This window comes from Dipodomys ordii, unplaced genomic scaffold (genome assembly GCF_000151885.1).
Source record: "Dipodomys ordii isolate 6190 unplaced genomic scaffold, Dord_2.0 Scaffold135, whole genome shotgun sequence".
Classification (NCBI taxonomy): Eukaryota; Metazoa; Chordata; class Mammalia; order Rodentia; family Heteromyidae; genus Dipodomys; species Dipodomys ordii.
Window position 1 is genome coordinate 337,499 of NW_012267351.1, and position 12,646 is coordinate 350,144.

General features: G+C 45.9%; 1 protein-coding gene across 1 annotated transcript in view; it reads right to left on the reverse strand.

Moving 5' to 3' along the window:
* Positions 1 to 12,646, reverse strand: part of Itk (IL2-inducible T-cell kinase) — a 36,976-nt gene that overhangs the window by 8,817 nt on the left and 15,513 nt on the right. The window contains exons 7-15 of the mRNA XM_013031007.1: positions 11,651 to 11,716; positions 10,645 to 10,699; positions 9,000 to 9,082; positions 8,219 to 8,352; positions 8,005 to 8,079; positions 6,730 to 6,901; positions 6,086 to 6,302; positions 4,342 to 4,406; positions 4,132 to 4,250 (exon numbers count right to left, since the gene is read on the reverse strand). Of these exons, the coding sequence (XP_012886461.1) occupies positions 4,132 to 4,250; positions 4,342 to 4,406; positions 6,086 to 6,302; positions 6,730 to 6,901; positions 8,005 to 8,079; positions 8,219 to 8,352; positions 9,000 to 9,082; positions 10,645 to 10,699; positions 11,651 to 11,716 (986 nt within the window). The remainder of the gene's footprint in view (positions 1 to 4,131; positions 4,251 to 4,341; positions 4,407 to 6,085; positions 6,303 to 6,729; positions 6,902 to 8,004; positions 8,080 to 8,218; positions 8,353 to 8,999; positions 9,083 to 10,644; positions 10,700 to 11,650; positions 11,717 to 12,646) is intronic.

Below are 12,646 nucleotides of genomic sequence, written 5' to 3' on the forward strand. Positions count from 1 at the left end.
ATACAGGGGAAGGTCTTGCATCAAAGCCGCTCTACTGCAGTCTCAGGGAAGAACTCGCTAAGTCTTTGCCTTCCGTGATCACACGTTGCACACATCATTCCCCGTGTGCACAGAACTCACGAGCCGCTGTGGCTTGGTGTTACATCACTCCTCTGATTTAAATTGCTATTTCAGAACTGATGACTTACACAGAGAGACACATATATTTCCCTGATGCCTTGGGAGAAGGCTGTGGGGGTGTTTGTGGAGGATGCCTTCAAAAACAGAGCTCAGATTTTCACATATATATATATATATATTTTTCCTACCACAATCTTTGAGATTTCAAGTGTCAATAATAACAAATTCACTAATGACAAAGGATCACAATAAGTCTGATTTTCATTCTAAAGGGCATACTATTTTGAGTAGTTCTCTTTTTCTGGGAGACATGTGTCTTTCTTGTCTTTTCTTTCTTTTTTCTTTTATTACCCGTCTTGCAGCTTGAACTCAAGGGCCTGGGCACTGTCCCTGAGCCTCTTTGTGCTCAAGGCTAATGCTCTACCACTTGAGCCACTTCTGACTTTCTCTGAGCAGTTTATTGGAGACAAGAGTCTTGTGGACTTTCCTGCCTGGGCTGGCTTCGAACCCCGATCCTCAGCTCTCAGCCTCCTTATGTAGCTAGGGTGACAGGTATCTGTCACAATAGGCTCTTTTGAAGTGACTGTGTTGGAAATCCAGAGTCGGTGGCCTTTTGGTCCTAGTTTTTCAAGCAACAGAATAATGGTTTTAGGCAAGAACCATTGCCCCTTTATTTCTTCATCTATAAAGTAGGGTGGAAGCATGCCAGTATTCCCCTGGAGAGTGGAAAATTACATGAGGTAAAAGAAATGGCACACCTTTCTCAAGCTTAAAGTAGTCCTCAGCAAATGCTCCACCAGCCCGGCACTGCACCTGGGGCAAAGCCCAGACTCCCTATGGAAGTCTGGCAGGGATTTCACATCTTATTATGAACACACCTGCTGTGATTCAGGTACGAGGAGAGTGGGGGCTCTTCCGGATCCCCAGGCTCACTGCATTCTGTCTTGTGTTCTTCCTTGGAATGTTCTTATCTTCCTTCTCCCCCATCCTCTCTGTCCCCATCTCCCCCCCCCCCCCAGCCTGACTTCTGTCACCTTTCTGGCGTCTCCCTAGCTGTCTGGGCTAGGTTAGGATTCTCAGTGGCTGCTGCTGTAACTTCTGGGCTGTGCTGAGCCGCTCTGTGCTGTGCTGCAGCTGTTGCTGTTCCGGCCTCCATCCTACCTGAGAGGGAGGACATGGGCCTCTCTCTTTCCACTACACCATCCTCCAAGTCTGGCAGGACGGACCGGACCCGGAGTTCAGGAAAACAACAGCAAAACAGGGCAAAGAAACGAAGTAGAGGTGAATTCTTTCCACTAGGTGTCGCCTTCCCTCACGCTTGCTTTGCATCTGACCCTCATCATCATCACCTGAGAATTGCTTGGCCACTTGGAAGGCTGGTTTTCCCTGCAGGTAGATTCCAGGTCGGGTAATGGCACTTATTTCTTTCTTTATGTGTGCCAGGACTATGGCTTGAACTCAGGGTCTCTCTCTCTCCCTCCCTCCCCCCACCTCAGCTTTTTTGTTTTTGCTGGCACTCTACCACTTGAGCCACACATCCACTTCTGGCTTTTTGCTGATGAATAGGAGATAACAGTTGTTTGGACTTTCCTACCCAGACTGACTTTGAGAACCGTGTTATTCATGGAAACCACCAAGAATAAGCACAGAAATAGGTCACTACACTGAGTGGGGTTATCAAGGAAAGTCAAAGAACACAAATGGGATCCAAATTGTCTGTCTGGGCACTGCCACCCTAGCTACTCAGGAGGCTGAGATCTGAGGATCATAGTTTGAAGCCAGCCTGAGCAGTAAAGTCTGTGAAACTCTTATCTCCAATTAATAGCCAAAACAAAGGGGAAGTGGAGTTGTGGCTCAAGTGGTAGAATGGTAGCTTTGAGCAGAAAAGCTTAGAAATAGTGCCCAGACCCTGAGTTCAACCCCCAGGACTGGTGTATGCCCACAACTGCACACACACACACACACACACATACAAGACACACACACGAATAGTGAAACCTGCTGAAATTGTTTTGGGGATAGGGGTGTGGGATGGGAAAACTAGTAGAAGAGGTGTGGTTGATACATTGCAGATACATTAGACAGATACCTTGTCTGTGTAACATTTTGCAATTACAGTATGATAATTAAAAAAGAACACATAGCTGCAGAACAGCTACTTGTAGCCGTTGCTGGTGTCTTGTGCCTGTAAACTACTCAGGAGACTGAGATCTGAGGATCAAGATTCCAAGCCAGCGTAGGCAGGAAAGTCCATGAGTCTCTTATCACCAGAAAACTGGAAGTGGAGCTATGGCTCAACGTAGTAGAGGGAGGGCTAGGAAGTTGGCTCAGTGGTAGAGTGCTGGCTTCCAGTGCATGAGGCCCTGGGTTCGATTCCTCAGCACCACATAAACAGAAAAGGCAGGAAGTGGCGCTGTGGCTCAAGTGGTAGAGCGCTAGCCTGGAGCTGAAGAGCTGAGGGACAGTGCCCAGGCCCAGAGTTCAGGTCCCACGACTGACAAAAAAAAAAAAAGTCACCCCACAAAACCTGTTCCCAGGGACCCCCCGACTTTGGAACACCATCCCTGGGAGCTCCCCCAAAATTCCTGGGTTGGAATTCAAGGCCTGATGGTACAGAACACTCACACCGGAAGATGGCAGTTTTTGTTTTTCTGAGGTGTCTTTACAAAGTGGGGTGCTGCTGGTAAACCCTGCCAGGCCAACAATGGCTGTCCGATTGTTCTGCAGACCTTGTGGTGCCCAGATGAGAGGCTGGGCGTGCTCAAGAAGGCTCAGGAGGGAAGGCGGGCAGACGCGTACTCGGGCTGGGTTTTAGCAGGCCAAGGGAGGCAGGGAGCTCTCGGTCCATCTTGGGTCTCTGGAGCTCCAGTGTGTCACCCTATTTCCCCCACCCTGTCCTTCAAGGAACCCTTTCTTATTCTGCGCCCATCTGTCAAGCGGCCTCATTCCTGGATTCTGTCCAAATAACATGCGGCAAATTACAGCCTAACCCTGTCATTAGAAAACGCAGGAGAACATTCCCAGGCCGACACCTTCTGTAACGGAACAAGCCTCACTCAGAGCCGAGACAAAGGTGTCAGGGTGCCAGGGATCTTTGTGTGGCCCTGGTTTTGTCTGGAGCGGTCAGCTTTGACATCTACTGAGAATCAGGCTTTTGGAAGTGGACAGCGTGTGTGTGTGTGTGTGTGTGTGTGTGTGTGTGTTCTAGACTTGAACTCAGGGTCCTGTCCCCTGAGCTTTCTTTTTGGTAGCTAGCACTCTACCACTTGAGCCACAGCACCACTTGGGGCTTTTCCTGAGTAGTGTATTAGAGAGAAGAGTCTCGCAGGTGTTCCTGCCCTGGCTGGCTTTGAACCGCAATCCTCAGGATCTCAGCCTCTTGAGTGGCCAGGATGACAGACGTGAGTCACTGGCTCCCAACAGCCCCTACCTCTCTGACAATTTCTTCTCGTCTTCCAAGTCTTGGCTTCAGTCGCCTCTTTAAGAGGTCTTCCCACACCCCGCGGGTGAGAGTAGACCTGTCTCCCATCTTACCCACTCTGCATCCTGTTAGCATTTCATCATTGCACATCTTATCGCTTGTTCATGCGATTCTCATCTGCCCCCTTCTCCCCTCACACTCAGCTGCAGGAGGACAGCAGTCTCTTCTGTCTCATGAACTATGACAACCTTAGCGCAGAGATGAGCCCCGGGCACATAGTAGATGCTCAGTAAATTGTTGTTGGGTGACAAAGTACTTATTGAACGTTCATATTTGGAGAGTTCCTATTCTTTAAAAACAACCACAACAACACACAACAAAATCCTGACTTTTCCAGATTTTGCCTTCAGAGTAGCAGCCGCTAGAGTCCCATTTCCATGTTGGTTTTGGAGATCTCCCATTTCAGGAAAGGCCTCATCCTCCATGTTGGGCTGTTGGTACCCAGGCCTTCAGTGGGATCTCCTCACCCTCGCGGGGTCTGGGCAGGTGGAGATGTCCCTCCGTGGTGGGGGGAGGGAGGAGATACTCACCGAAGGACCACACATCTGACTTGCTGCTGTAGCGACTGAAGGAAAACACCTCCGGGGATGCCCACTTCACGGGGAATTTGGTGCCCGTGGAACTTATGTACTGGTCATCGAGAACGAACCTGGGGGAGGGAGAGGCACGAGGAGTCGGAATGGAGCAAGGGCTCTGACCCGCTCCTCAGCCTCGGCTGCTCCCACCGTACCCGCTATTACCTGGTCATCCCAAAGTCAGACACCTTGATGACCTGGTTTTCTCCTACCAAACAATTCCGAGCAGCCTGCAGAGGAGAGAGGAGCTATGTCAGTGGAAGGGATCTTTACTTATGCCATAGGTTTTCTGTGTGTGTGTGTGTGTGTGTGGCATGCACACACTTGCACTAGTCCTGGGGTTTGAACTTAGGGCCTGGGCACTGTCCTTTAGAGTTTTATGTTCAAGGCTAGCGTTCTACCATTTGAACCACAGCTCTACTTCCAGCTTTTTGGTGGTTAATTAGAGATAAGAGTCTCAGATTGTTTTGTTCCCCAGGCTGGCTTTGAACCCCGATCCTCAGATCTCAGCCTTCTGAGTAGTTCGGATGACAGAGGTGAGCCACCGGGGCCCAGTCAATTATCCTATATTTTGCTTTGTTGTGTCCTGTTGTTGTAGCCTTGAGTACAGATATTAGTAATTAATAATCTCTCCCCCCATAGTGACACCTGTAAATACCAGTTACTCAGAAAGCTGAGGACAGGAAGACATGGTTCAAAGCCAGCCAGAACAGGAAAGTTCAGGGGACTCCATCCCCAAATAACCAGCACATAGGTCACAATGGGAGACATGGTGCCAAGTGGTAACGTACCAGCTACCAGTGAAGAAAGCTGAGCTCTGAGTTCAAGACCTGGTACCAGTGCGCACCCCCTCACCCCCCCCAATCCTAGGCTGGATGGCAACATCATGGGACAGGAAAGGGTGACGTGACTCATGGAAGAATATTTTGAGGCTGCCAATCCTCTTAAAATTACTCCTCGATACTGGGGTTTGATACAAGCCCAGGAGGGGAAAAATCCATTAGACTCTTATCACCAATTAATTACCACCAAAAAGCTAGAAGTGGAGATGTGGCTCCAGTGCTAGGAGATGCGGCTCAATGCTAGTAGAGCACTATCATTGAACAATAACAACAACAAAGCTTAGGGATCATGCCCAGGCCCTGAGTTCAAGCCCCAGGACTGGCACAAAAGAAAATTTAGTCCACAGTGGGGAGAGTTCCTGACCCTTACCACATACAGATATAAGATATATTTCTCTATATTATAGCGTATCAGGTCATCTTGGAAGAACTCTTAGAGACAAAAGCCCCAATGAGACTCACACTTGAAAGTGTAAATCAAGCCAGACACCAGTGGCTCACACCTGTCATCCTAGCTACTTAGGGGGCTGAGATCTGAGGATCCAGTTCAAAGCCAGCCAGTGCAGAAAAGTCCCCGTGAGACTACAATAAACCACCAGAAAACCAAAAGTAGAGCTGTGGCTCAAAGTGGTAGCCTTGAGCAAAAAAAGAGCTCAGGGACAATGCCCAGGCCCCAAGTTCGAGCCTCACGACTAGCAACAACAACAACAATGAAAAAAACCAGAAAAAAAAAAGAAAGAAAAGCAAGTGTAAATTGAGCACCAACCCCTGGACTCCTGGAAAGGTGTCTCATGGTACTTATCCATTTCTCTCATTTATTTTGCCCGGAGGAAACTGAGGTCCAGAGGGGCTGAGAAGAAGTGGCTGTTGACTCCACTTTGGGAAAAAAAAAATACAGCCAAGCAGTCACTTGGATAGTATAAATTGGAGGAAGGGCTAAGATGACAGCCAAGATCTGCGTCTTGAACTGCTTCTGCCAGGACCTCCCGGAGTGGGTGGAAGAAGGGAGGTGTGGAGAGAGGCAGGGAGGCCTGTGATTGGCCCCGGGTCAGGGCCCACACCCGTACCAGGTCTCTGTGGATGACACACTCCTTCTCCAGGTAGCTCATGCCCTCACACACGTCCTGGCACATGCCCAGCAGGGTCTCAGCCCCAAAGAGCCCGCGCTGGCTGCGCAGGTAATCCGACAGGCAGCCATGCTCCATGAACTCGAACACCAGGCAGATGGGGGCCTGCTCCAGGCATACGCCATAGAGCTGCACCAGTTTGGGGTGGGAGAGTTTCCTGGAAGGAGAGCAAAGCCAAGCAAGGGGTGAGAGGCTCACTCCAACGCAGTCTTGCTGAAGGGCTGAGCAGGGCTGAATGATGGATGGCGCTTCACCTAACTCATGGTGTTGAGGAAAGAATTTCCTCCCCCGCCAAAACCGTCTGGGGATGGCGAGGGGTGGGTTGTAGGAATAGAATGGTCAGAGGTCAGTGTGGCTGCCCAGACAGGGGCCAGGGGAGAGATGGGAGGCCCATGGTCAGGGAGTTGGCAGGGCCAGGCCACGGCCGGTCTTCTAGACCAGGATGAGGAAGCCTGGCTGTTCTTTGCCATAGGAATTCACTGCTGGCATCTGAAGAGGGAGCTGGCATTGGAGGGGGCCTGTGAAGAGCCCAGCCCGGAGCGCCCTGCACACCCCTCCACCCACCAGGCTCCCAGGCCACTCACATCATGACTTCTGCCTCCTCGATGAAGGCCTCTTCCGACATCGCCCCCTGCTGGATGGTCTTGATAGCCACCTTGTGTGTGTGCAGCCAGTAGCCAAGATGCACCAGGCCAAACTGCCCGCTGCCAATCTCTTGCACAAACGTGAGCTCTGAAGGGTGGATCTCCCACTTTCCTGGGAGGAGAGGAGGGGGTCGGTGGAGGGGGCAGAGAGTTACAGAGCAGGCAACTGACAGAGCATAGGACTCACAGACATCTCTACCTAGAAATTTTTGCCTATGATGAATATAACTCAAATTGGACAAATAAATAATATAACATATAAATAATATACTATAATGCAAATAGGTAAATCCTAGACTTAGAACTATCACAAAGAATCATCTTTCCCCCCAAATAGTAACATAGGAAACCATAAATATATATATTACATATGATATATAATTATACATGATGTATAATCATACATGCTGTTATAGAATTATGCACCATGTATAATTATAACTGCATATGTATATCTTTTATAATTATACATAATACGTTATACATCATACTACATATGTTATATAATACTTTATATCATATACTGTATAATGTACATAATATGTTATATATAGTATTTTATTTTATTATTTTTTTTGTCCAGTTGTGGGGCCTGAACTCTGGGCCTGGGCGCTGTCCCTCAGCTCTTCAGCTCAAGGCTAGCACTCTACCACTTGAGCCACAGAGCCACTTCTGGCTTTTTTCTTTTTGCTTATGTGGTGCTGAGGAATCGAACCCAGGGCCTCAGGCATGCAAGGCAAGTGCTCTACAACTGAGCCATCTTCCCAGCCCTATATATAGTATTTGATATGCCATCTAGCATATGTATTGTATATGGTGTATATAATACATGATCATATATTATATATGTGTTATATCATATATTATATAATTATCATAATAAATGTATATTTTTATAGGTTATATATTACATATCATATATTATATAATATATACAATATATTTTGTACCTAATGTAATATATAATACATATATTATGCATAATTATGCATAATTGTATGCAATATATAATATAATATGTACATATATACTACATATACTGTATATGTATAGTATATATGTATATCTATCTCCACATCAGTACCACACCTGCTCTTGTTCTAGTGATCCTCTGAAGCCTGAACTCACAGCAAATCCTCTTAAATTTTCTCTAGATCTCTGAGGATGTGAATTTTACCCCAGTTTTTAAAATCTTTCTGATATTGCATTGCTCACCATATCTCAACCCTGCCGTGACCGGGGCTTTCTGCCTCCAGGAACAGACTGGATACCGGAGTCGGGTGACCAGGCCTGGATTGATTGAAAAGCCAAAGGCCACGGTTAGAGTTTTGCCGCGGCCACTGTCTGCATGAAGGCACCAGGAAGGAAAGTCCGGCCTGATGCAAACATCCTGGCACCTTGCTTGTTAGGGATCTCCCTGGGAATTTACCTCCTCCATTGTGCTGGTGGTATTTGATGAGGAGGGGGATGGAGTCGAACACGTACTTTTCGGCCACGTAGTATCGCTTGGGGTTTTCGTTTGTTTCTTTGATGTGATAATGCTTTATACAGGGGTTGTTCTCGCTTGAAGCAGAGAATGCACAGAGTCAGTAAGGGTTAGATGCGATACTGTCACCTAGACTTAGTACTATCTCTGTGTTGGGGCCTCTGGGATAGATGGCAGGGGTACAGTATTGCAGTGTGTGTGTGTGTGTGTGTGTGTGTGTGTGTGTGTGTGTGTGTGTGTGTGCGTGCTGTTCTTGAGTCTGCACAGGCGCCTCTTGCTGAATGTCTGAGGCCATCTGCGTTCTGTGGGTCACACTTTCCTTCTTCAAGTCTCCTACTCCCCCCCCCCTTTCCTTGTTTTTGCTAGTCCTGGGCCTGGGCACTACCTTTGAGCTTCTTTTTGCTCAAAGCTAGCCCTCTACCATTTGAGATACAGCACCACTTCTGACTTTTTTTGAGTAGTGTGTACTGGAGATTACGAGTCTCATGGACTTTCCTGCCCAGGCTGGCTTCAAACTGTGATCCTCCAATCTCAACCTCCAGAGTAGCTAGGCTTACAGGTGTGAGCTATCGGCACCCAGCCTCTGGCCTTGATTTTCTGAGGACACAGGGGACATCACACCCCCGGAAGAAGCGTCTGCCTGCTGCACAGTTGTCTTTGATGTGCATCCCATTACCTAGAGAAATTCTCCTTCCTCCTTCCCTATGCCCTGTCGGCACCCTACCTGACAACAGCCTTAGTGAACACAGACACAGTGTATGTTCCCGGAGTCCTGGAGTCTCGGACCATGAAGGCTCCTTCTTTGCCCTTAGGAAGAGGAGAAGGTTAATGAGTTCAGTGGGGAAGCCGGGCTATCCAACCTACTTTTGCCTTCTTGCTTATGGAAGTGTGTGTGTTGGGGGTACTTTGTGACATAGAGCAGACTTTCAGTAACAATGGTTTCCATTTTGTTTCTTCACTCAACAGCTGTGTCAGGAGCTCCTGTGTGGCTCAGGGATAGTTTGAGTGCTGGGTGATAGATAAATCACGGCCTCTTAGAACTCACCATGTGGTACTGTACAGAGATTTCCCAATGTTCACTCCAACATTGTAGTGTAGACATTATTATTCTCTATTACAGCAAAGATGCTGAATGTGCTTAGTGGTTTTTCCATAGCCCACAATGAGCAAGTGGCAGAGCGTGTGTGTGTGTGTGTGTGTGTGTGTGTGTGTGCAATTCATTTCTACTTTCTACTCCCTGATGCTCTAATTAATTGTTGCTGGAAGCTATTTCTGTAGGTGGATCTACCAAGTCAAAATAGAGTCTTGGATGACACCTTAGAATCCTAGAAGAACTAGAAACTGTTGCCTAGAAGTGGCTAAAGTAAGGGCTGGGACTGTGGCTTAGTGGTAGAGTGCTTGCCTAGCATGCATGAAGCCCTAGGTTCAATTCCTTAGTACCACATAAACACAAAAAGTTGGATGTTGTGCTGTGGCGCAAGTGGTAGAATGCTAGCCTTGAGCAAAACAAGCTCAGGCCCTAAGTTCAAGCCCCAGGACTGGCAAAAAAAAAAAAAGAGTAAAAAAAATGGATAAGTAATACTCCTGTCTAAAGTTCAGACCTGTGGAAAGAAAAAAAAAAAAAGAGCATCATAGATGGAGAAAGAGGTGACAGGATAGCTGAAAAGCAAGCATGGAGAAGCAGAAAGACCACGCCAAGAAAGTCAGGAAAACAGTCCCACCTCCAAACCTGGTTCTCAGGATTAATGGAAAACCAGAAGTCTTAACCATAAGATAGGGACACATAAAAAGACTGTTGTCCCAGCCAGAGGGGAGACGACAGTTCTCACAAGCTTTAGATCCAGTGATGACAGCAGGAGTCACTTTGGCCAACTGTACAAAAGGCCCAGAAATAAATCTACACAGGGTGCCAAAAACATGTTGGAGAAAAGTCTCTTTAGCAATGGGGAGAACTGGATATCCACATGCAGAAGACATGAAACTAGGGTCAGTCTCTCTCACCTGGTACAAACATCAATTGAAAATGGATCAAAGACCTTGTGGAAGACCAGGAACTTCAAAACTATTAGAGGAAAACACTTAAAAAATGCAGGCATAAGCAATCGCTTTCTGAACTGGATTTCAATTTATTATGAAGTAATAAGAGGAACTGACAAGGCTAGTACTCTACCACTGAGCCACAGTGCCACTTCCAGCTTTTTCTGAATAGTTTACTGACAATAAGAGTCTCATGGACTTTTCTGCCAGGGCTGGCTTTGAACTGGGACCTTCAGATCTCAGCTTCCTGAGTAGCTAGGATTACAGGTGTGAGCCACCAGTGTCCAGATGCTATTGATTTTTAAGCTCACCAACAAACTAAGGAGACTTACTGTGTCCAAAAGAAGTTTTTCAGCTTTGTCTCGACTTATGCTCTTGTTGTACCAGCTGAAAGCAGGAAAAGATTAGGTGTCAATGCCATTAAAAAATAAGCCATTATTTGCTTAAGGAAAGATAATTCTAGAAAACCATCTGTTCACTTCCTGATTCTACCCATACTTTCAAACTCAAAAGCGAAGATCCATTTCTAGGCAAGAACAATGTTTACTTGGAGAGAAAGAACCAAAAAAGGAGTAAGCAAAACACTGATCATTGTTGAGGCTGGGTATTTTTTTGGCGGGGAGGGGATGGATGTTTACAATATTCTCTCACTTTTGTGCATGCTAGCCATTTTCCACAATCGAGTTTTAGAAAACATTTATTTTCCTCTCCATTTCATAAGCCAGTGGGTGGTTATCAGTAGGAGGATGGTAGTGCCAATTGGCAAATGCCACCTTTTCCATTTTCTGAGCTTACATTTGCCCATGGTCCCAATCATGGCTCCAAAATATTACATGGAAAGTTCTAGAATGAGTTACTCATAGGTGTTTAAATGGTGCACTTCTTTTGGTTCCATGATGAAGTGACCTGTGGTCTGGCTCCATCCTGCCCAGGTCATGTGATTTGTCCCTTTTTGCACAACATATGCAATGCTGTGGGTCACTCAGCAGCTGACTGAGTTTTCAGATGGACCTGATCCTCTATGCCTCTGTGTGTGTGTGTGTGTGTGTGTGTGTGTGTGTGTGTGTGCATGCACACACACGCGCACGTGTGCACAGCTTATTTTACTTGGCAACGCCCCAAAGTGCAAGAGTAGTTATGATGGTAATTTTATTGATTAATAATTTATCTTGGGGTTGGAGGTGTGGTTCAGTTGGTAGAGCACCAGTCAATGAGCAAAAGTGTCTGGAACCAAGTTTGAGTTCTGGTCTTATACCCCCCTCCCCAAAAGTATTAACTCTTGACTTAGGGAGGATTTCTTACTACCCCACTTTTCAGAAAATAATTAAAATATCTTACGCATAAGTGTTCAGGTTGTTGGGAGATTTTTCCACCAAATAACTGCTGGGTGCATAGCCTTCATGCCTGTTTAAAGGGAAATTTAGTGTTTAGACGCATATAAATCTAACTTTTATAGCTTCGTTGTATAGCGTCACTCTACTAAAAGTCCTCTAAAAAGGAAGAAGTCTCACATTATTTGGCACTTATGTTGAGCCATTGTAAAGTTTTACAGTAAAAGTAACAATCTGCTACTGTTCAAAGCAATAGATTTCACCACCAAGAGAACAAATCTAATCAGTAACAAATAGCTAATATTTTGAAGGTTCAGTGTCTCTCATTGTGAAATTTCCTCTAATGAAACATTTTTTGGTGTGTGCTATAGTCAGTGTTATTTTTTTAATCTCTTCCTCACTTTATACCACTTATAGTCAGGCAGCCCAAATAATTAAAATACTTAAAAAGTGACTTTTTAACCACAGGTCCTAAAATATATATTCCCAGTTGGTATTGTAGGCTTTTAAATTCAAGGCTTCTCTAACCGAGTTTCTGCAGATACCTAAACATGGGATAAAAATGGCAATGTGTTCCCTTTCTTTCTTTCTCCCCCCGCCCTGCCCCCTCTGAGAAGTTTACTGATAGCCCGAGAGGAATATAGATTTGGCGAACTTTTTGAGGAAATTATCAGAATGAAGATGTCATATACTCTGACTCAACATCTCCATAGTTAGAAATGCATGCATTCCAGAGAGTGCCAAGATCATAAATAATGCAGGGTCTTTCTTCATTGCAACCTTGTTTGAAATAATGAAAAAAAGTATAACCTGAAAACAAAATGTCTTGCCAGGAAAGATTGTTTAAATATAGTCCAAGCATACATTCTAATACTATGTTGTATGTACCATAATGGAAAAAATATCTATGACATATCATCAAAGGTTAAAAGATGGGCAAAGAACAGAATGAATCATCTTAGTACAAATAAAGAAAGGACTTGTTTGCATATAATTTTCTTGC